Here is a 24,944-nt window from a genome sequence, read left to right as displayed (position 1 = left end):
AGTTTCTGGAAAATTTTGTAGACTTGACAAGAAGGATGCAGTCCTAAGGCATTTAGAATTTCTTGTGTTGGTGTTTAATTACTAGAGAATAGTATCAGCACAACCAGGGAAAGAAAGAAATAACTGGTCAAAAAAGGCTTAAATAAAAATAGTGAGAGAAAAGATTTTCATCTGATTAGAGGTATATGAATGCATGCATTTTCATCTAATTCTATAACAGGATGCATGCATTTTTTATGCCAAATATTCGGGACGATGCCAAAACACTGAACCAACATATTCTGGCTCCAAAACATCTTGAAACTTATTGCTTCATAGCATTTTTTTTTTCTTTGTATGAGGAAAGGATAAAACAATACTTTGTACTAGAGCTTAACTACGCAAACAAATGCTAATGCAATTGAACTGCGTACCTCAACATCATCAATATCAGAAAGGCTTTCTGGCTCATCAGCATTATTATTCATGTCATTAGATTTTTGGAACATGTCAGAGGCATCATTAGTTGTGGCCTGATCTCCAACAGATGCAGCTGAAACAAAAAAATATGTACAGAAGTACTCAAGAATTCCCCACAATGAATGCACGACTGCAACATTAAGAAGACAGTTCATATAAAATAATATAGGGCTTACAAGCACTAGCAGGCTCTGTGAAGTCTGCTGTCTCAGCTTCAATTACATTTTGGTTGGCTTCAGTGAAATGTTCCACTTCCTAAACAACAGACAAACAGCATCAAAGACAGAATATGTTAAAATATATGTATTATTGATTGATGTATTTTTGATATGTTGTTTTTATTACAATTACAAGGATTCCTATTATATAGGAGTGTGTTTGGGAGTAGGTGGAGAGTAGGTGAAGTGGAGGTGGTAGTGGTGTAGTGGGTTAGGTTTAGTGGAGTAGGTGAGGTGGTAGTGGTGGTAGGTTTATGGTAAATTCTAACAGCCCCCCGCAAACTCAAGGAGGATAGAAACTAACCAACTTGAGTTTGAAGAGAGGAACAAAACAAGAAAATACATAAAAATAAAAAAGGATAAGAGACACTGTATGGTCGTGTCAGACCATTGGTGAAGACACTGGATGGTGGTGTCATAACATTGTAGAGGACACTGTATGGGGGTGTCATAACCATGTAGAAGACAGTTTATGGGGTCATGTCGGACCGTTGTAGCAGACACTGTGTGGTCGTGTCAGACCGATGTAGAAGACAGTTTATGGGGTCATGTCGGACCGATGTAGAAGACAGTTTACGGGGTCATGTCGGACCGTTGTAACAGACACTATTGTGACAGTTTACGGAGTTTTGCTGGACCCTTGTAGAAACTAACCGGAATCAATGTCGGGACAGTTTACAGAGTCTTGTCGGACCCATAAAGGAGCTAACCGGAATCAATGTCGGGACAGTTTACAGAGTCTTGTCGGACCCTTAAAAAGTCGCACCCTCAAAAGGTGTGCCCAATTTGTCAAAAGGCGTGCCATCAAAAGGCGTGCCCATTTTATCAAAAGGTGTACCGGACATGATGGCGAGGCGCGTGACTTGGCTTGCGCGCCCAGGTTGTCGTCTAGCGCCGAGCGGCGCATGATACGCGTTTCTGCCTCTTCGTCAGGGTCTTTATAAATCGAAGCGTAGGCTGAGGCTGGAAAGCATAACAAACCAGTCTGAAACCTCTGAACCTTTGCAGTCTGAAACACTCTGTAACCAACCCTTCTCTGAAACACTCAGCAACCCATAACATGGCCTCTTCGTCCCGTCCAGCTAACCAGAACATGGCCTCCTCTTCCCGTGGGCTGCTTACGCTCTTTCCAGAACTGAATGATTCCACAAGAGAAATAACTGGTGCGGTGGCCAGTGAACCTCAACCAAACACCTCTGTGTTTGCTCCGTTGAACTTTCCGATGCGGTCGGTGGAGCAAAAAATGGCGGTGCAAACTGATATTGAGGCCAATCAGTATACTCTGAAATCATGTGTGGAAACCATGACTGCGGTCACAAACTTGTCGCACCGGCTGCAGAGCAGGACAAATGAGGTGCAGCAGCTAAACGCCCAACTAGCTCTGCTCCAACGCATGTATAAGGATGCGCGAGAAGAGATAAGTGTGCTAAAGGCGGAAAACAAGGAGCTGAAGCGGAAGGCCACCGTGATGTTCCGATTTGGAGGTCCGCCATATGCTGCAGTGGAGGAGTATGGGGGAGTGAACGTGCTCGGTGGCGTGGAAAACACGGAGGCAGCACCGTCAAGGGCCGCTCAGGAAGGAGGCAAGAAGAAGAGACCGGCGGCAGAGTAGAGAAGAAAATCCTGCCTGTGGAGGTGGTTGTTCTGTTTTTTTTTTTTTTTTTTTTTTGTGTAAAATTGTGATCGGGGTTGATCCCCTGATATGAATAAAAAGAGTTTGGTGTGCAGTTCGTCTTCTTCCTTTTTTGTTTTTTTTTTTTTTTTTTGTGTAAAAATAAAAATAAAAGGAAAGAAAACAAGGGATAAAGAAAATAGATAAAAAATATTGGGAGATGGATTATATGAAAAATATCAGTGTGGGAAATGAAATAAAATAAAATAAAGAGTTGAAAAAGCAGAGGTGGGTGAATCTGTGAGCTCGTATGTGGAGGTAAATAAAAAAAATATGTAGATATATAAATAGAAAATAAAAGAAAGTGGTAGAGAGGGTGATATGTGAAATAAAAGAAGAGTGGGTGAATAATATAAAAATAAAAAGAAACGAAAAGAGGGAGACAAAAGTTGGTGTCTGGGTTGAAAAAGTGAAGCAGCTCTGTGCAAAAGTGGAGCATCTCTGTGCGTCTGGGAAACTATATGCGGGTTGTGATCAAAACTGTGGGCCAAATGACACCTTGAACTCCACTAAAGCTATGGCCCCACCAAGTGAGAATCCACTATTGCCGGATATATATAAACTATATATATTATCAAAACATCATGCCAGAATGGTGTACTTCAGCGGAAAAAAACCATGTGCTGGTTTGGATCAAAACCGTGGGCCAAATTCCACTTCCCTTAAATTTCCTATGCTCTGCAACTTTGCCGATTCCAAGACCGAGACCAATCGAAGAGTAGGTAAAGGACATGACCGCGGCAACAATTGAAAGCCAAGAAATCTTGACTTGAAAGCCACCAAGGTTGCCGTGGACAGCGTCCATGTAGTGTCGCTTGCCGGTGTCGGGGTCACCGGAGCGGTAACAGGCGGCGAGGAGAGTGGAAGTGTAGTAAGTGACAAAGGAGAACAAGAACATCACGGTTGGACCAGCAACCCATCCTAACTGAGCAGTGGCCCAAACCAAGGACAACACTCCAGACCCAATCACAGCTGTTATTATGTGAGCACTTGCTGTCCAAACAGTCCCTGTCCGTTTGAGGCGGCCATCGTCATCGAAGCATTTAGAGCCGCCGGCAGAGATGTCCATAGCATGGTGGGTAAGATGATTCTGGTTCGTGGTAGCAGTGTTGTTCTCACCCATCTTTGTTTTTGAAAAACAAAAAGAGACAAACACAGAATAGAATAAGCTTTTCTCTGTGTTTAGATAAAAAAAGCTAATTAAGTTTCTTGTTGAATGATCTCAAAACTCTCTGTGCACAAACATACAGGTGAGAGTTATTGACAAAGAAGAGAGTGTGTGTTGATACAGAGATTTTAGCTCTTTGAAGATACTAACCGAGAGAGAGAGAGAGAGAGAATTGAGAGGGATGTATAGAAAATTCCAGCGGGCAGCAAAGGCAAAGTTGCCGGCCGGCTGCCCGCCGGTGACAAAGAAATACAGGCTTAAATCTTATAGCTCTGATACCATGTTAAAATATATGTATTATTGATTGATGTATTTTTGATATGTTGTTTTTATTACAATTACAAGGATTCATATTATATAGGAGTGTGTTTGGGAGTAGGTAGAGAGTAGGTGAAGTGGAGGTGGTAGTGGTGTAGTGGGTTAGGTTTAGTGGAGTAGGTGAGGTGGTAGTGGTGGTAGGTTTATGGTAAATTCTAACAGAATAAGTACAACCACTAAGAGAGAGAGAGAGAGAGAGAGAGAGAGAGAAGCATTGAAGAATATAGGTATAGCCATCCACAAACGTTGATAATTCACATGAAGCATTATCCGGGGCTCCATATATACCTACCGGCGAATCTGTGCTTCCTTCAAATAAATGAAGGAGGATCTCAGATCGAACTAGTCAAACAGGTGAGTGTAACTGGAATTTGAAAAGAATGAGAGAACGAGCTCCCCAACTACATGCTTTTAAATTTGATACATGTAGAAATTTAATGTATAAAGAGAAATAGAGAATTGTATTATTGATTGATTTATATTGATTTCTATTACAATGATTCATGATTCCTATATATAGAAGAGGGTGAGTGTGTAGTAGGTAAGGAGTAGGTGAAGTGGAGGTGGTAGTGGTGTAGTGGGTTAGGTTTAGTGGAGTAGGTGAGGTGGTAGTGGTGTAGTGGGTTAGGTTTAGTGGAGTAGGTGAGGTGTAGTGGGTTAGGTTTAGTGGAGTAGGTTTAAGTGGGTGAAGTAGGTGATAGGTTTTAACAGCCCCCCGCAAACTCAAGGGGGATAGGAACTAGCCAACTTGAGTTTGAAGAGAGTAACAAAACAAGAAAATAGACGAATACATAAAAGAAAAGAGGATAGGAGACACTGTATGGTCGTGTCAGACCGATGGTGAAGACACTGTATGGTGGTGTCATAACGTTGTAGAGGACACTGGATGGTTGTGTCAGACCGATGTAGAAGACAATGTTGTGACAGTTGTTGTGACAGTTTACGGAGTCTTGCTGGACCCTTGTAGAAACTAACCGGAATCAATGTCGGGACAGTTTACAGAGTCTTGTCGGACCCATGAAGGAGCTAACCGGAATCAATGTCGGGACAGTTTACAGAGTCTTGTCGGACCCTTGTAGAAACTAACCGGAATCTATGTCGGGACAGTTTACAGAGTCTTGTCGGACCCTTGTAGAAACTAACCGGAATCAATGTCGGGACAGTTTACAGAGTCTTGTCGGACCCTTGTAGAAGTTGCACCCTCAAAAGGTGTGCCCAATTTTTCAAAAGGCGTGCCATCAAAAGGCGTGCCCAATTCATCAAAAGGTGTGCCGGACATGATGGCGAGGCACGTGAGTGTCTTGGTTGGCGCGCCCGTTTGTCGTCTGGCGTCAAGTGGCGCGCGATACGCGTGGCTGCCTTGGTTATTTAACCAAGACGAAGGCTGAGGCTGAGGCATACCATTCTGAAACCTTTGAAACCAACCCTTCTCTGAAAAAAACTCTGCCTCTGCGGAGAGAGAAACTGTGGAACACTTTGTAGCCCAGAAAAATGGCTTCGTCTTCCCGCGGGCTGTTCACCCTCTTTCCCGACCTCAACGAGTCAACAAGAGAGAGAACTGGTGCGGTGGCACTGGAACCTCAACCAAGCGCCCCGGAGTTTGCTCCGTTGAACTTTCCGATGCGGTCGGTGGAGCAAAGAATGGCAGTGCAGTCGGATGTGGAGGCCAATCAGTATACTTTGAAGTCATGTGTGGAAACCATGACGGCGGTCACAAATTTGTCGAACCGGCTGCAGAGTAGGACAAATGAGGTGCAGCAGTTAAACGCCCAACTGGCTCTGCTCCAACGCATGTATAAGGATGCGCGAGCAGAGATGAGTGTGCTAAAGGCAGAAAACAAGGAGCTGAAGCGGAAGGCCACCGTGATGTTCCGATTTGGAGGTCCACCATATGCTGGAGTGGAGGAGCAGGGAGGAGGCAACTTGCTTGGTGGTCTAGGAAGCAACACGGAGGCAGCACCGTCAAGGGCCGCCCAGGATGGAGGAAAGAAGAAGAGACCTGCGGCAGAGTAGAGAAGAAAAAATCCCGCCGGTGGATGTGGTTTTTTTTTTTTTTTTTTTTTTTTTTTGTGTAAAAGTGTGATCGGGGTTGTGCCCTGAGATGAATAAAATATGAGTGGTGGTGCAAATTTGTAAATTGTTTGCAATGGTGTTTGGTTTTTTTTTTTTTTTTTTTTTTTTTTAATAAGAAGAAGAATAATAATAATAATAATAATAATAATAATAATAAAAATAAAATAGGTATGCAGTGGGCGGTGGAATGATGGGTTGGTAGTGTCAATAATAACCTGTCAAAAAGTAGAATAAACAATAATAATAATAATAATAATAATAATAATAATAATAATAAATAGGTATGAAGTGGGCGGTGGAATGATGGAGTAAAAAAAAATTGAGTGGGGAACATGAGTGTGTGGAAAGAATGAAAAAAATAAAGAAAGGGAGATGTATATATATATAAAATAAACATAGATATATATATATATATAGAGATATATTAAAATAAGAGAAAGTGGAGTGGGTGCATGTGTGTCTGTCAAATCCCGTGGGTGTGTGTGTGAGTGTGGGCTGTCTTTGTAAAGTCCAAGATTATCATGAGAAACCTGATGTAAACAGTTTGAAACTCCAATGGCAAACCTGTAGCACGGCTTCCTCTATGAATGGTTTCATATTTAACTGACGGATTTCCTCCTGACTATAAATGAACTTGAACCAAGGGAGAAAGCCTTTTCCGGGGCACTTCTTCTGCACCTGAAAATCTACCAGAAGTGAAGAGATCCAAAGCCTACATTTGCATGTCCATGGAGCTTGAAATCGCCGAAGACGGTCGATTCAAGTTGAAATATTTATGGTGGGAAAAATCTGGCTGAAGTTCCCTCTACTAGGTGGTGCTACAGTCGCCCCACCGCCACCACCGGAGTAGAATTCTCCGGCTGGAAGTTGAATCCCATTGATCTGACAACCTGAAGAGTTTCTGAGCAAGAGCTTCTCACTGAGATCATTCAAATCTCTCTGCTCATTTGTCGCGTAGCTTGTCGCCTGTTGTTGTAAGTGCAAATCTTCTATGCTTGATGATGATGTGGTGTTGCTGTGTATCATTTCAGTAAATTTTGGATAATGATCTTCTGGGAGGTCTCCTTTTCTTGCAAGGTGCAAGTCATGGGAAGGGGATTGAGAAGAAGTCATTTGACCCCAAGAGAGACTGGTCCAAGAAAGAGGTCTTGGTCAGATCCAATTTTGGGTCTTGGGTTTGGAGGAGAGAGAAGAAGTGAGGGTTGTGTAGAGAATTTTAGCGGACTAGGTTGAGGTCCGGCGGGCGGCCAAGGCGAGATTGCCGCCCGCCGGTGAAGCGAGAAATACTAAGGTCTTAACCTTGCTCTGATACCATGTAGAAATTTAATGTATAAAGAGAAATAGAGAATTGTATTATTGATTGATTTATATTGATTTCTATTACAATGATTCATGATTCCTATATATAGAAGAGGGTGAGTGTGTAGTAGGTAAGGAGTAGGTGAAGTGGAGGTGGTAGTGGTGTAGTGGGTTAGGTTTAGTGGAGTAGGTGAGGTGGTAGTGGTGTAGTGGGTTAGGTTTAGTGGAGTAGGTGAGGTGTAGTGGGTTAGGTTTAGTGGAGTAGGTTTAAGTGGGTGAAGTAGGTGATAGGTTTTAACAATACATGTATTTTCATAAAATTTCTTTGTACTTTCAAAGAGAGAAGCACAATGAGAGAGAAAAGCTCAATACCAGATGGACAAAAGAAGATAGGTACAACCATCCAAATACACTGACAAATGACAATAAGCACTGACTATATACTTTTAAATAAAACATGCATTTTCATTGAATTTCACTGTACTTCAAACAAATTCCAAGTATAGCCAATTCAAGCAAAATTTTCAAGTCAGTACAAAAAATTATGTGGATATGGAATAGATTTAATGTAGTCCAAATCAGGAAAATGGACTAGAAGCCAATAAATATGTTCAACTTCTTTGTTAATTGCCAGCTGCTCAAATCAAGTAAAGTTTGAAAATAGTTCCTTTAAATAGGGTGTTATTCCTTCTTTCTGTTAGGACATCCCATTACCTGTCAAAATAGAAAGAACTGATAATTATGAAGGTAGCAGAAACAACCAGTACTGACCATTTCATCATTATCGTCATGACTGCTTTTGCTTTGGTGGGGCTTTAAGATGAAACCTGGATCCTTAACCTTCTCAGAAGATGCTTCAGCTAATCTCACCCTTTCAGCAAGCTGGAACGCAGGAGGTTCTGCTCCTCCATGGAGTCCCCCAGAAAGTTCGATGAACTACCAACACCAACACAAGCATGAAGCAAATGCAGAAAAGTGGAGTCATGAAAAAGGAGATGATAGAAAAGGAAAGAGGAGTTACTTCTTTACAACAACTTTCACACAGTCCAGCAAAATGAGGCTTTCTGTCCTTGTGTTTGCATAGCACTTCCATTGTCTTAGAATTTTGGGAATTAGCTTCTGACAGTTTGCACAAATGATCCTCCTTGTCAAGCTCCTGAGCTTTCTTATTGAGCTCTTCAATCTAGCACAGCAGAGAATTTCAACAAATAAGTAAATTATCAATAACACAAAAAAAAATTACATATATATATACAGACATGCATGTATGTTTTTTTGAACAAGATGTGTATGTTTGTCCCATAAAATTTTGTTTAATTTATTTAAATTTCTACACTAGAATTGAGTGCCTTGGAAGTAGAAGATCAAAACACATTATATGACTATATTAACAAATACTACTACGGCCAGCACCATCACTCTTCCACTATATCTTTGCTCTTTTTTTCTCCCCAAGTACAACTGAATTTGTTAGCTATACCAAAATAAAATAAAATGTCCAGACCAGTATAAAAATCATGTTTCACCTATGCTGGCAGGAAAAATCATTCTAAACTGACGACATATCAGCAGCATCTGCAGCATATGGCCAGGCCTGACGGAGTGTTAGGACACAGTGTACAATATAGTGAAGGCTATTCCTTAAAAGTATCCATGAAGCAAAGAAAGAGCGTTAACTATGTAAATTCTCAGTAAATAATGACTGACCTTTTATTTTTTATAATAAGACATAAGTTGGGTCAATAAATCGCCTTTAAGGTTAGTTCTCTTTCTTTGATCTTCAGGTATCAACAATAACTTTGTATAAGCCTGTTATAGTCATTTTATGATCCCAAGATGGATAAGCTAGAGAACTGTTTCCTATACATAGCCATCAGTTATCTTAACATTTTGTTTTGTAGGATATTATATATACAGGTATGAACAACAAAAGCATAGAAAACTTTTCCTACACACAATTATGAGACGTGCACTTTGGGCATCTCAAGCCCATCAAGAGTCCAAAATAATAGGCACATGTCACATTTTACAAGGCTACAGCTGTAACTTGCCGTTGTGCCTAATTATATGTCAGATGTGGCAACAATATCCCACTGTGGGCCCAGGTTACCCATATGAGCATCAAAACTGACAGAATGACTTCATTCAATTATTAAATCTGTTGGAATCGTAATGCTCTTTATAGACATGTGCTTGTAGATTATTTTGTAATTGATGCGGCACTTACTGTTAAGCTCCCAGAATTTGTATTCTCAAATTCAATCAATCGTTTTGTCAATGTTGCTTCACATACATGAACAACTTTCACCTGGAACAATAGTATGCACCAAACATTTTAGTAGAAATTGACTCATGGAAAATTTATCCAAACATCAAGTAGAAGCAACATGAAAGTCACATATGATAATGGAAGAAACTTGATCAAGAAAAGAAACAGTCAATTTTGATCAAGTTATTTGATGCTAACAAATTTAACTAAATTGATGACCAAAAAAAATTCTTTTATAAGTAATTGAAATGTAATTAAAAAGGTAAAAGGGGGACACCACCCAAGTACAAAGCAAAACAACAATAAAAATACAAATAAATGAAAAAACCCCTACATCGGCTCAAAACCTCATAAAGGTTAAAGAGACCTATCCAGGCAGCCACCATCAAGCCCCTCCACTCCAAACCCTTCTTTCTTCATCATAATTGATAGTGCTAACTAAATTTTTTTAAATCCCTTCCACATCTAGCTTTGCTTCCCCCACTCTGCTTCACAGCCATACCATCCTTCTCTTGCCTTGTTTTTGCTTTGATTGCTATTAACAGCTTGAGAATACCTTAAAATGGAGTGCAAGAAATTTACCAAGCCCTTTTAAACCTTCTGCCAGGTGCACCACCACCTCTCCTTCCTATCTGTACCCTGAAAAGGTACAAGCCCATATGTACTTCTACCTGCTGTAGAAAAGTCTTCCATCTCTCAAACTTAATACTGAACATACACCACCAGCTCCACCATCTCACAATGTGAAGCTCCACAATCTTTAGATGGTCACCCTTCCAAGGATCATACTGGTCTTAGGAAAGATACTCGATCGTGCACACTTCATCCAATCCAGATTTTTTTCTTTTTTTCTTTTTTTTCTCATTTATCTCCACGTTATCGTTCCTTTGTCTCTCCTTTGTCCTTTGCCTTTGTTTGTCATTCAAATGTTCACCTTTGCTTAAGAATTTACTTGGGAACTCACATCTTTAACTCCAAGCAAACAATCTGTAGAAGGTTGGTGGGTTTATAATGAAGAACCAACCTGATGGGATGGGACTACTAAATGACTTAAAGTTTGACCAGTGGCAAAAGGATACACTCAAACATTTGGGTAGATTATTGGTTTTGTTTTCTGTGGCTGCCAAATATGATCACTTCACCAGATGGAAGTTAAAAAAAATATGTTTTCCTCCATGGGAATCTTCAAGAAGAGGTGTTTATCAAGCAACCCCAAGCCATGTTGCTCAGGGATTCAAAGAAAGTGTGTAGACGAAAGAAAGCAATTTATGTGGCCTAATAGTCTTTAAGGGCCTGGTTTGACAAGCTCAGTACTATGGTGATTGGTGAGAGAGTATGAAAGGACACTAGCAGCATCAGATCATTCAATGTTTGTTCAACATCAGCGAAAGGGTTAAGTTATTCTCATCATGTATGTTTATAATATCATGATCACTTAGTGACAAGAATGGCATTAGGGATCTTAAAGCCCAGCTAAGTGAACATTTTCATACTTGGGCTTTGGGAACAGTCAACTTCTATATGGTTTGTCCTCTCATGAAATATGTTAAGACAGAGAATCAAGTAGGTTATGTGCATACTTGGGCTTTGTGAAAAGGGTTGTTCTATGTGTTATGTAACAAGCTGTGCATGGTAGATATCTATGCTCCTACTTGAGAGGAGATTTTAAGTATCATGCGTTAAAGGGGTACTCTTGCAATTTCATTTCTTTTTAAGCAATATTTTTCAATATAAATGAATGAGCTAAAATTTGTCTTTTCTAACAAGAATCTCTAACAACACCAATGAAGCAATACAATTTTTGCGCGTTTGCAAACAGGACATAGAGGAGATTAAGGGCATGGGCATTTTTCAATATAAATGTTTGTCTTTTCTAACAACAATCTCTAACAATACCAATGAAGCAACACAATTTTTGCGCCTTTGCAAACAGGACATAGAGGTGATTAAGGGCATGGGCATTTTATCACAAAAGCATCACAATCAGTTGCTAATTTAACAAGCACTCCAAACATAAATCTTTGTGTGGAATTTTAGTTCCAATTTCAGACCACAATGACTTGGCAAGTGAAAAGAATATCATGGCATTTTACACAACTTACAGGGAACAATTGAGAGGAAAGATGGCAGGCCAGTTCAACAAAAGATATTTAAGATGATGAACTAATAAACATTTCAAGGACAAATGAAATGAAAAACATCTCCTAGCAATCTAACAAAGGAGCAGAATGGAAAATAGAAATCAAGTTAAGCTACACATACAATGTCCAACTTTGAACATTTGAGCCCATGTGAAAGAGCGGAGATATAGACTGCTGCACCACATAGCCCACTAGGTTTTCTGCCCGTCTGAAAATCGAAATGGAACGATTACAAAACAATCATCAAGTACCCAATAGGAACCATTTGAGAAGGGGGGAAAAAAAAGGATTCATCTCCTGCAAAAAGAAGAAGAATGCCAAACCTGCATCCAGTCTCGCTTCATGCTGGCTATTATGTTTAATGCAGTTCTACTGACCTTCATATTATTTCCTCCCACTAATTCTACATGCAAAGAATATTACATTATTGAGCAAAAGTAATAAAAGAAATGCATGACTAGTGAATAAAATGCATCAAGTCATACAATGCATTATAATGTTCACTGCATAACTCAAGGAACGTGACAACCTATATGAACAAATTACATCATAGATGTTTTCATGTGTGCCAAACTTTCTTGTTGACTTTTAACTAGGTTCTAGAGGGACAAACATGCACCTAATTCATGTTCACCTGATATATGTGCTTCAATAAATCATCTTGAGGAAAACGGTTTGAAAAAAAATATTTATGTGGTTCACAGTAGCGAAAGGGGAAAGAAGGCACTAGGTTTTGGGAAAACATGTACTGGATGGCATATTGTTAGGGCCGTATACCCTTATGCTAATTAACCATGTTAACACTAATAAAAGGATTATAATTATTCTACTACTTGACATTTCTAAAGCTAAGGTGGGATAGTATATGAACTTGCATCACAAAAAAACATTACAAGAAATACATCAAGCTAGAAAGTAGAATATGTTTTACTTTACAATGACAAACCAATTCAAGCTAGTTATTGCTAAATCGTGTCAGATTTCTCACCCAAATTGAACATCAAGACTACAGAGAACTCAAACCTGTCAGCATTTTTCTGAGTGTGAAAAAAAATAAACTGTCAACAAAAGTAAAAGGGTATACGGGCTCTTACTACTTGTAAATCGATCAATAAAAAGGCTAGGATCAACTGGTTTTTGAACTATAGGATGCTCTTGAAGACTTAACAGTTTGCAAAGCTGTAGAAAGACGGCACCAAGAACATACCTACAAAATTTAAAATAACAACATCAATAAATCATACAGGCAAACAGTGGAACCTAAATCAAGGACATTTGAATCAAGTTGTACTCTCTGAAATAGGTGCTTTCTTACACATTTATACTCAAACAAATGGAAAAATCAATAAGTAGATATGGTTTCCGATTGTCCCTACAAAACAACAGGATAAACTTACATTACTTGGTAAATAATGACTTCATGAAATGTGGTAGAATTAACATGAGATACAATTATACTGTAAGATTAGAATACCAAATAAGGTCATACACACATCATTAACGGCACATAACTCTAAAGAAAGCAATAATTAGTGCAACTCATCCCTAATTTTATTCCTAAGCCTTTGATTCTAAAGCCCTAATCATAATTATCCTACCATTATAGCCCAGAAACAACAAATTTTCCTTGCTGTCCAGAAAATTTAGCAAAATTTTCATTTTATTTGAGACCAAAAACAGCCTTACAAAACCAAACCAAGCCAAGCCTTAAGTCCCATCAAATGGGGTCGGCTACATGAATCCTTCTTCCCCACGCGGCCCTATCAAAGGCAGCCTTAAAAAAATTTAAAAAAATTAGAATTCTATCCCACCCGTAAACCTTAAGCTTGGCTATCCATAATGCTAAATTTAAAGCCCCACACTACCATATATGATCATAGGACAGCCTCAATTCCTTCAGGCTCAGTAGAAAATCAAAAGTTTTTACGCAACAATTTTGGTTTATAGGATTTTTCTAGAGTATGCGGCCATTAAAGTCTTCATATCTCAAAATGTGGACGACAAATATCCCTACAATGTTGGGACAATAAGTTCGTTTCTCTAAAATGCTAGATTCAAATTTGAAAAGAGAGATGTGCTTTAGAATATTTGTATGCTATACTATAAAAGAAAATTATGAAAAATAAATTTCAAAAGATTTCAAAAAAAACAGCCACGCACTATGCAACCAAAAAATTAGGCAAGACAACGACAAAAACAACATATCGAAACTCCAATCATAGTGGTACAAAAATGTTCTTAATAAAAAAATAAATATATGTACACTACCTCATATGAGCACGTATTTGATATTTTTCTCGTAGGAGGGATTGTGGACAAATGTGAATATTTTAGTGGAACTGCATGACTAGATGCCTGTTGTAGGTATTTGAATACTTTTGATTGGTCATACAACTACTAAGGAGTGGACTCCACAACCTCAAGGCATAAGCCTTGCTTCGGTAGGTGCTCACCTAAGCATTTGCCATTGGCTCGTGAACCTTCCCTCACCTAAGTGCTATAGGTGACCCTAGCTTTGCAACCATCTGCTTGTCTCACTACCCTTGCTCTGCGAGCAGAGATACCTTCACTCTACGAGCACATCCACGCTTTGCGAGCCAATATCCTCACTCCAAGAGTAGCAAATTACTCCCATTTTGAGAGCACATCCCCCACTTCGAGAGCAACTTCCCCCACTCCGCAAGTGGATACTCCGCTCCATGACTATCTGCTCACCCACCATCACTACTACTTGGTGTCATGCGCCTCACCTCGCCCACTCGACAATCACTTTGCCTTGTGAAAGCTCCAACTCCAAAATGACACTCTAACACAGTATAGCCTGCCTAGGTCGAGAGCAAAGCGTAAGAACTCCCTCAATCATAAGATGTCCAAGAAACCTATGACCCCGCACGAGATCACTAAGAACTTGTAGATTGGTGGCTAGAGTTGAGTGATCATCAAAGTTGCTTTGCTCACACCTTAAGGTGGCTCCACCATGACAAAGTCTTAGATATGAGAAAGAGGGCTCTACACAAAGACCTAGGTTGACAAAGTCATGTCATACCTTGGGAAGTGCATCATACCTACCCACTGCTATCTCGTAAGGTGTATCACAAGTACTCAGCACAAATCACGAGAGTCCATGGCCCATCTCTCTTATGAAAAGGGGTCTCCCCTTCCATATGCAATAAGCAGACTTATAGCCAAGCTTATCTTGCAGACATGGAGCTTCTTTATGCATCAGAGTCTCTCTCTCTCTCTCCACTCTAAGGTTGCCTTAGCTCTCTCTTTCACCTCTGGTGCTCACAGCATCTTAGTACCTACCATGATTCTTGGAAGGTCCACAACCGAACACTAAACACACCATTACCCACACATCTATATTTTGTTTGACACATAGACTTGTTTGAATCAAAGGCACTAAAGATAACACCATCCAACCTATTATTCATTGAGAAGATTGTTCTTTTCTTTATATGCCAAGATTGGTGATTTTGATAAATTCTTGCATGAAGTATGTGGCCTAGCAAAACGTAGTAGTACAATCTTATCTCTCAAACACCTTTGATTTTGATGCATATTGATCTATGGGGTCCTTCTCATACTCAGTCCCGTTCATTAATATTTTTCCTAGAAGAAAAAGGGTGTTCTTTTTGAAAGACGAGTGGCACACTCATTCAACACACTCAAAGGTTTTTAACATAAACTTAAAAGTTTAAACAGCATACAAAGGAAAAGAAATAGATTAATGAAGTACAAAAAATTATCCATGACATTACTATGTTGACAGTCAATATGAATTTGAACTTTGGCTGGAAAAAAAAACCACTTACCGGCATGCAATATAAAGGCAAGCTGCTGCAACTTGGTCAGTTCTCCGCCCCTTAGTAAAACTACGCTCAACAGCTATCTACAATTTTGAAACAATCAAACTTGGTCATTTCAAAGAAAGTAAAAGAAGAATGAATCAAACTACAAGAACAAACCTGATAAAATGCCATAGCTTGGGTTTTTGTACTAGTGTCATCAATATCTAACATTACTGCCAAATCACGGATTTTATACGACCCTGCAACATATTAAAACAAATAGCAAAAGAAAATGAAACTGCAACAAGCTTTGTACAATAATGTGCTGCGTGTTATGCTATACAAACAAATATACAAGACTCAGGCACATGAAACACACATACCCAAGGTTGATATTTGATATGATACTGATATTTAAATGGTATGAAATAGTTCTACATTGAAAATGTAACTTAATCTGAACTACAGTGAGTGTATATAACACTCCTAAAATATCTGATGCCAAAACTGTCTTGGGGCAGCATGGACAGGACTCTTTAAAGACTGATTTTAGTCATGGTGACCAAAACCATAATAAAAGTGGCATTTAAACTTTGTGATGGTGTAAAAATAGGGCAGTCATTTGGTGTTCTAGTTGGGCAAAAAAAGATTAAAAAAAGGTTGATCAGGCACTTTTGGAGTGTTCAGATGCTGTGAAAAGTAAATGGAAATTTCTTTTACAGTTTTGGCTGGTTAGGGTGCTTATTTTACACATGCAATAATTGGGTGATGGGGAACAAGAAGGAATTGGATGGAGATTAAGGATTTATTAATTGTTACTTTCTTATTTATAATTTAATAGATTTTATTGTTACTTCCTTTTTTATGACCAGGACTTGACCCATGAAACCATAACTCCAGCACGTCCAAAAGCACTAAAAAAATAAAATAAAATAAAACTTAAACTACGGCCCCGTTTGGGAAATTGGATATTTTAGTAGACTATTTTAGTAGTTGGCTATTTTAGCTTGGCTAAAATAGTTGTGCTTGGGAAGAGGGTTGGATTTTTTGTAGTTATATGTAATGTTTGTGAGAAAAAAAATGAAATGATTATGAATATGACATTTTATCTTATTAATTATTTTATCCTATTTTGTCTTTAGTGCTAATTTAGCCCAAAAAGCCATAAATGCCTCTACCCAAACACCGCCAATGAAACATACCAGATAAACTAGAAAAGTAACCAAAACAATACTAATATAGATGGCCATAAATTAAGACTCTACTAGCAATGAAAACTTAATGATGCATAAGTTCAATGGGTCTGCCGCGATATAATTGCAATTTCCAAAGTTTTTTTTCCCAATGTCCAAAAGTTTATTTTCTCTTTGATTTTTCTCTTCATTAAGCCTTGTGTGGACAGCATTATTCTCCCTTGGTTGGGAAAAAAAACCTCAGACGAGTTTTAAGGAATTAAAGTATAAAAATCCATGAGCCTGACAGTTGCATCCACACCTTGGTATTAAAATTTTAATATTGGTGCTCCCTTGCCTCCTATAGGTGTACATGAGCCCACTCACCACGTTACTCAGCCACATCACCTCCACATCATCATCATGTCATCTCCTCCCAGTGACTGGCCCTACATATCAACCTAGTGACATGACACTCGGACCAGTGACATATAGCCACAAAAGAGCCAAGCTGGACAAGAATAACGTTTGCAATGCCTTAGCCTCAAGCCAAGGCAGCAACATCCAAGTGCTTAGCAAAAGATTCAAAATACTTGTCCATAAAATCTATATAATATGTTTTATGCAATATATTAGCACATCCTCTCTTTTTTCCTTCTTCTTTTTTAGGTATAACCACATCGTTTCAATTTCAAGTTCTACTTTACAAGCTCCAATATTTCAAAACTTTGCCTCTATTGGCAATTTTGCATTAGCTATCCAAATCATAGGGGAGAAAGGCTTTAACAATGAAGATCCCTCTGCCATAAAGGGCAAAAACAAATGCCACTATAGTGATGATATAGTGAGCATATTTTTTTTGTAGAGAAGGAAAAGGCAAGCAAACTACAAGTTCTCTTATGATATTAACATGACTCTTATCCAAAATTATAATATTCTTTAGTAAGACTTAAAAGACATCTACAAATAAATTTCTTGAGAAATGCCAAAAACAACCAACATGAGCACCTAAAATACATATCATGCACTATGCATGCATCATTTTTCTATATACATTTAACATGATATGTGTATAATCATCAATCCTATAGATTACTTCTATATCATTTCATCATTACTAGTATTATACAAATGCATGGCTTTTTTTGCCATTTCTTTCCTTTTTCAATTTAAAATGGACCAAACAATTCAATTAAAAAAACAAACAAAAGAAAATGTAAGAAGAACTCCAAACCTTTGTCTAGGGTTCTTCTATATGACTCTGAATAATCAGATTGAATACTCTTGACAAAACTACCCGCTAAACGGCTCTGCATGTAGATCAAAGTTATTAGTACATTAGTAGCAAAAACATATATATAAAAAGAAAGATAGCCGAGCGAGAAGTATAAGCACTCCAATGTATGAAATTAGTAACTACAATCTATTGTACATAACATTATTGTAACCCGTGCAAAAGTTTTTAAAATTTATTTTCAGAAGGAAATTTGTTATAGGAAATTCAAAATTTATGGGAAAAACAAATTGCAAACATGTTGATTACAAATAATGGTTGATGGGCTCCTTCACCCTGGGTTTGAAGATGCAAAAGTTTCATTAGTGTGTTTTCTTTCCTTTAACTTTGTTTTATGTATTTTTCCAAAAAAAAAAAAAAAAAATCTACATAGATAAGTTTTTGCTCGCAGTGACGGTGCTATAATTTTAACAATGTCAAACTTCCAGCCCTAATTATCAAGATAAAAATCCTGATCCAATTTATAATAATGTGAATATGTGACTAATCATGTGATAACCCTATCCCGTATTATACTATAATTCTTTAATTAGACATGTGGTTATGTGTTTAATTATTATGTAATTCATATAGTTTTGGACCTATATCTATTGTTTGTAGGCAAACTTATTGTGATTTCAACTTTGAACTGAAAATTGAAACCTTAGAGGTATTAGAAACCAAAATTGATTAATTATTTGTACTCAGTATAATTTTTAGAGCCTAATGAGAAGTTTGATAAAAAAAAAATTGATTCATAATAAATTAATTAGATTTAAATCAATTAAACTAAATTTTAGATTGTTTAACTTAAGTTTTGCGTGATTAAGCCTAATCAATAATTAATCTAATCTAAGTAAAGTTAATTAAGGAGCCTTATATATATATATATATTGACTTGGTGAAGAGCCTTAGGAACACAACCAAAATGTGCTAGAGCTAAACAAAGAGAGAAAGGGAGAGAGTTCAAGAGAGGGACAAAAGAAAAGCTAGGGAACTTGGAAGAGAAATAGAGGAATTGAAGTAAAACTCAAGAAATTGACTCAAGGTATGTGAAATTCAACTAAAACTCATGGAATTAACTCATTATTTGTTTGAATTCAAGGATTAAAATGAAGATTAAACACCTAATTGATCTAGGGTTTTAAGTTGTAAGCTTAATTGAGCTTAATGATCAGGATAAACTCTCATATATGTTAGGACCGAGGCCGTTTTGTAATATAATTGGACCCAAGGCCGTTTTGTAATATAATTGGGCCTGAGGCCGTTCTATAATATGTTGGGCCCGAGGCCGTTCTGTAATTTGTTAGGCCCGAGGTTGTTTTGTATGTTTGGGCCCGAGGCTGTCTTGTATAATTGGACCCAAAATCGTTTTGTATGATTCGACCTGAGGTCGTTCCGTATCATGTTGGACCCAAGACCGATTGTCAAATTCGAATATGAAGAAAACTATTGATCGTTTTTATTTCTGAAAACTTACTGTTTTATGTTAAATACTTTATTTGGTTCAAACTCATTTATTAACCCTTTGCATTGTTATTACTCATTGAGCTTCGCTCACTCCCTATTTTATATGTATATAGGTGATCAGCAGGGAGATCAGCCTTAGAGTCAGCCTCAAAAATTGTCTACGTGGACCTGTCATGCCAAGCCTCCAAGATGGAGCTTTTGTCTTTTTGGTGTTATGTTTCATGTTAAGTCTTCTGTTTGGTTTTTGTTAAATGGGTTTGTGAATATGAAAACTTAATGTTGAAGACTCCTATGCATACATACATTATGTTTGGAAATCATGATATATATATATATATATATATATGAGAGTTTATCCTGATCATTGAAGCATTGCTCAATAGACGTTAGTTATACTATTTGCTCCCACTTAAAGCCCCATTATTAAAAACATTTGTTTTCTGTATGAGGCCATAGGTAATCGTGTGATTACTAGCCGGTTATGAACCAAACTTTTAGGAGCGGGTTTGGGTCATGACAAATCATGTCTACATTGCAACCCTTTTTCTTCTATTAAAGGAAAGATACTATTTAATGGAATTCCAATCTTTGTCACCAACATAGATAGTATTTATCCACAAATCTCTGCTCATATAAATTGAAAATATAACCATGCCAATTATTCTTAGTTTGACAAGACAAAAATTTATAAAATGTAAAGTTTAGTCTAGTCAAACTCTACCAACTCATTGACCAAGCCAAGCCTTAAGTCTCATCAAATGGGGTCAGTTACATCAATCCTTCTTCTCCATGCGGCCCTGTCAAAGGCTATTTCGTTAGTTAAATTAAGGAAATCCATATCTCTATTTACAATGCTAGCCAACGTTAATCTAGGCCTACCTCGTCCCCTAACACTCACATCTACCATTACAGCATCGCATCTCTTCACTACTGCCTCTATTGGTCTCCGTTAAATGTGATCAAACCATCTCAATCGATTCTCTCTCAACTTATCTTCTATCGGTGCTACTCATACCCATTCCCGAATATACTCGTTCCTAATTCTGTCTTGTCTAGTCTTACCACACATCCACTTGAACATCCTCATCTTAGACACACTCATCTTATCGACATGTTGTTTCTTGGTTGCCCAACACTCCATTCCATACAACATCGCTGGTCTAATAGCCGTTCTATAGAACTTACATTTTAGTCTAGTAGGTATTCGTTTATTGCACAATACCCCAGACGCACTTCTTCACTAACACCATCCCGTCTTAATCCTATGCACCACATCCACATCAATCTCCCCCGCTGTTGTGATAATCGATCCTAAATAACGAAAATATTCACTCTTAAGCAGTTTTTTATTCTTAATCTTCACTTCTCCTCTACTTGCATTGTTACTGTTACTAAATTTACACTCCATGTAGTCTGTCTTAATGCTGCTTATCCGGAATCTTTTAGATTCAATAGTTTTTCTCCAAATTTCCAACTTTGTGTTAACTCCTCTAATCTCATCCACTAGCACAATATCGTCTGCAAAAAGCATACACCATGGCACATCATTCTGAATATTTCTCGTCAACTCATCCATAACTAAAGCAAAAAGATAAGAAATTAAGATAGATCCTTGGTGTAATCCTACAGTGATAGGAAATTCATTTGTCTCTCCAACAGGCGATCTAATAGTGGTCACCACCCCTTCATGCATGTCCCTAATCACATCAATGTAACCTTTTGTCACCCATTTCTTCTCTAACACCGACCATATTATATCCCAAGATACTCTATCATATACTTTCTCAAGGTCAATAAACACCACATGAATGTCCCTTTTCTTTTTTCTATACTTTTCTATTACTCTCCTCAAAAGATAAATAGCTTCCATTGTTGACCTTCCAAGCATAAACCTAAATTAATTCTCTGGCACCTCTGTTATATCTCGCAATTGGCGTTCCATCACCCTCTCCCACACTTTCCTTACATGACACATTAGCTTGATTCCTCTATAGTTATTGTAATTCTGAATATCTCCTTTACTCTTATATATTGGAACTTCATTGTCATAAGGGATCCGAGCAGCTTTTTTACATGTTGGATATTGACTAGCTAACACACAACCCTCCTCCTTAACCCAGGCTTGGGACCGGTGGAGTTGTTAACAACCCCGGCGGAGTTCCAACTCATTGACCAATCCGAACAAAATGTCGCATATTTTATTATCAAAATTTGATGGCCTTGTATAGAGAGAGAGAGAAAAATAAACACCGCAATAATAAAATGGTTATATAACATGGACACTTGAGAAGGAACCTAGTTCTTACCAAGATAGGAAGAACAGATAAGGACATGGAAGACAGGGCTACAACATACGAGGACAAGCAATTTTTAAAAATCATAACACAATACGAAAGGACATGCAACAGATATAAAAGTTAAATATTTCTATAAATATAAAAACAATTTCTTCATTTTTTACATAATAAATACATTTTTATAATTTATATCAAAGTACTAAGAAATTTATTTCCACATCCTATAAATTGGAAACAAAGTGAGAACAAAAGGTCATAATATCTATGTAGAAAGGCTTTATCTATAAACAAATTGCAAGGTTTAGACTTTAGAGTTCCTAATCTAAAAGCCTATAGGAGGAAAACTTTAATAAGTGTAAATTCACATTGTTTTCATTTTCATCATTGGCACCCAATTTATTTTCTTCAAACTTACAATATGTATTATGTGCTCCTAAGTGACAGACATGTGTTCTCCAAATGTCTTACATGTGTTCGGCTATAAATTAAAAAAGAAGAAATTTCAAAAGGGACTTGACAAAAAAAGGAGCGTAATAAATTGATCATGTCAACTATTGTTATTTTACAAAATAGTAATCACCTATCCGATGCATAAATTTATAACGTCCAAATAATTTAGACTGCACAGCAGAAAATAACAACTAGGAGCATCAGACCTCCCCTCCAGCGCCTTTGACAAAAGTAGGCTCTTCAGCGAAGATGTCTTGATAGATAACTCTTCCACATACAGCACAAGATCTGAAAGAAACAAGTGGTGATAATTAGAAGACTTCAGGAATCAGCTAGGAATACCCAATATAATACTTTTGTTTATCTCAGCTACAAAACAATTGATATGCTTTTTGGAGAAAAAAAAACATTAAGATGTAACTGAAAATGAGAATAGAGCAATACAATACTTACACCACGCCAGTAACATAATCACGTCCTTCGGGACAATCTTGCCCGCAGTTAGAGCACCAAACCATCTCCCTTTTTTAAAATGTGAACTATCACCAAATAGACTGAAAGAAACACTTCATGTTAAAATAAAATCTACTACTAATGTAAAATATCTCTAGAGGTGTAAAACATTTAAGGACATAATTAAACATGATGACGTAAATCTAATTAAGTGGTATCATTTATATCTCCAACAGATTGCTACATATGAATAATAAATATTCCTAAGTGCCTGCAGGCCTGTTTTTAGAGTGGCATTGTGTATCCAACAATTATCGATCATGATGCCACATTATTATAAAGGCAATAATATAATTTAATTTAATCTTGTATCATATCATTAACTTCTTAATTTAAATCTAGCATTGCTGATTTTCAATTCAAACCAACTTCACGTGAGAACGGTTACTAATACCAAGGTTTTAGTTTCTCAAGATCCATGGTTTGCACCAAATGTTTTAAAATGTTGGATGGTTCTGAGAAGAAATCAGGCTGACGAAGTCAAACCATGATGTCATACTTACACCATAATTACATTTACATAAAAACAAAAAACAAAAAAACATAGCCACCGGTTCCTTTTTTTTTCCCTTCAAATTTAGTGTACAAAAAAAATCCATTCACTTTGCTGCTGATATTCTTAAACTTTTGTTGTGCATGTCAAAAGACAATTTTTTGTGTCATGCCAACATCAAATTTTCGGCCGGGGGGGGGGGGGGGGGAATTTAATTGTAAGTAACCAAACCAAACCAAGCCTTAAGTCCCATCAAATGGGGTCGGCTACATGAATCCTTCTTCTCCACGCGGCCCTATCACAGGCCATTTCATTAGTCAAATTAAGTAAATTCATATCTCTATTTATAACGCTAGTCAACGTTAATCTAGGCCTACCCCGTCCCCTAACACTTCCATCTATCGTTACAGCATCGCATCTCTTCATTACTGCCTCTGTTGGTCTCCGTTGAATATGACCAAACCATCTCAAACGATTCTCTCTCAACTTATCCTCTATCGGTGCTACTCCTACCCATTCCCGAATACACTCATTCATAATCCTGTCATGTCTAGTCTTACCACACATCCACCTTAGCATCCTCATCTCAGCCACACTCATCTTATCTACATGTTGTTTCTTGGTTGCCCAACACTCCGTCCCATACAACATAGCTGGTCTAATAGCCGTTCTATAGAACTTACCTTTTAGTCTAGTGGGTATTCGTTTATCGCACAATACCCCAGAAGCACTCCTCCACTTACACCATCCCGCCTTAATCCTATGGGCCACATCTGCATCAATCTCTCCCGCTGTTGTGATAATCGACCCTAAATAACGAAAATGTTCACTCTTAGGCAGTTCTTGGTTCTCAATCTTCACTTCTCCTCTGCTTTCATTGTTACTGTTACTAAATTTACACTCCATGTACTCTGTCTTAGTTCTGCTTATCCGAAATCCTTTAGATTCAAGAGCTTTTCTCCAAATCTCCAACTTTGTGTTAACTCCTTCTCTAGTCTCATCTACTAACACAATATCGTCTGCAAAAAACATACACCATGGCACGTCATCCTGAATATTTATCGTCAACTCGTCCATAACTAAAGCAAAAAGATAAGGACTTAAGGTAGATCCTTGGTGTAACCCTACAGTGATAGGAAATTCATTTGTTTCTCCAGCTGGCGATCTAATAGTGGTCACCACCCCTTCATACATGTCCCTAATCACGTCAATATAGCCTTTTGTCACCCCTTTCTTCTCTAACGCCCACCATATTATATCTCGGGGCACTCTATCATATGCTTTCTCAAGATCGATAAACACCATATGAATGTCCCTTTTCTTTTCTTTATACTTTTCTACAACTCTCCTCAAAAGATAAATCGCTTCCATTGTTGACCTACCAGGCATAAACCCAAATTGATTCTCTGACACCTCTGTTATGTCTCGCAATCGGCGTTCCATCACCCTCTCCCACACTTTCATTATATGACACATTAGCTTAATTCCTCTATAGTTGTTACAATTCTGGACATCACCTTTATTCTTATAGATTGGCACTAAAATACTCTTTCTCCACTCATCTGGCATGTTTCTAGTCAACAAAATTTTGCTAAACAACCTAGTTAATCAAGCAACTCCCTTTTTTACCCAAACACTTCCAAGCTTCAATAGGGATATCATCAGGTCCAAAAAAATGCAGATAGAAAACTTTATAGTAAACAAATTAAACCACAATTGCTATTTTCACCTTCATCATCCCCAAAACTATATACCACGATGAAGTTACAAATTTCTGATTTTCATGAAAACCCTAAAATTGTTCTGTGTCTAATTGTTATCAAAACATGAAACAACATTAAGATTGCAAAGATAATACATCAAATATA

At 37.7% G+C, this 24,944-nt stretch overlaps 1 protein-coding gene across 4 annotated transcripts in view; it reads right to left on the bottom strand.

Moving 5' to 3' along the window:
• The window catches only part of LOC114312774 (Cyclin/Brf1-like TBP-binding protein), a 33,577-nt gene that overhangs the window by 8,080 nt on the left and 553 nt on the right, over window positions 1–24,944 (bottom strand). The window contains exons 2-15 of one of the 4 annotated variants that reach the window (XM_028259072.2): window positions 22,524–22,624; window positions 22,277–22,358; window positions 17,815–17,890; window positions 15,586–15,668; window positions 15,433–15,509; window positions 12,933–12,989; window positions 12,712–12,824; window positions 11,941–12,020; window positions 11,739–11,825; window positions 9,435–9,515; window positions 8,229–8,390; window positions 7,979–8,143; window positions 636–714; window positions 414–532 (exon numbers count right to left, since the gene is read on the bottom strand). In XM_028259072.2, coding sequence (XP_028114873.2) covers window positions 414–532; window positions 636–714; window positions 7,979–8,143; window positions 8,229–8,390; window positions 9,435–9,515; window positions 11,739–11,825; window positions 11,941–12,020; window positions 12,712–12,824; window positions 12,933–12,989; window positions 15,433–15,509; window positions 15,586–15,668; window positions 17,815–17,890; window positions 22,277–22,358; window positions 22,524–22,588 — 1,326 coding nt within the window. In that variant the 5' untranslated portion in view covers window positions 22,589–22,624. Of the gene's footprint in view, window positions 1–413; window positions 533–635; window positions 715–7,978; window positions 8,144–8,228; window positions 8,391–9,434; window positions 9,516–11,738; window positions 11,826–11,940; window positions 12,021–12,711; window positions 12,825–12,932; window positions 12,990–15,432; window positions 15,510–15,585; window positions 15,669–17,814; window positions 17,891–22,200; window positions 22,359–22,523; window positions 22,625–24,944 lie in introns of all 4 variants that reach the window. The other 3 variants (XM_082902836.1, XM_028259077.2, XM_082902837.1) reach the window with 3 other exon arrangements.

This window comes from Camellia sinensis, chromosome 13 (genome assembly GCF_055761805.1).
Source record: "Camellia sinensis isolate YWXY chromosome 13, ASM5576180v1, whole genome shotgun sequence".
Taxonomy (NCBI): domain Eukaryota; kingdom Viridiplantae; phylum Streptophyta; class Magnoliopsida; order Ericales; family Theaceae; genus Camellia; species Camellia sinensis.
Note: the sequence above shows the minus strand (reverse complement) of the source record. Positions and strands in the feature narration are given on the sequence as shown.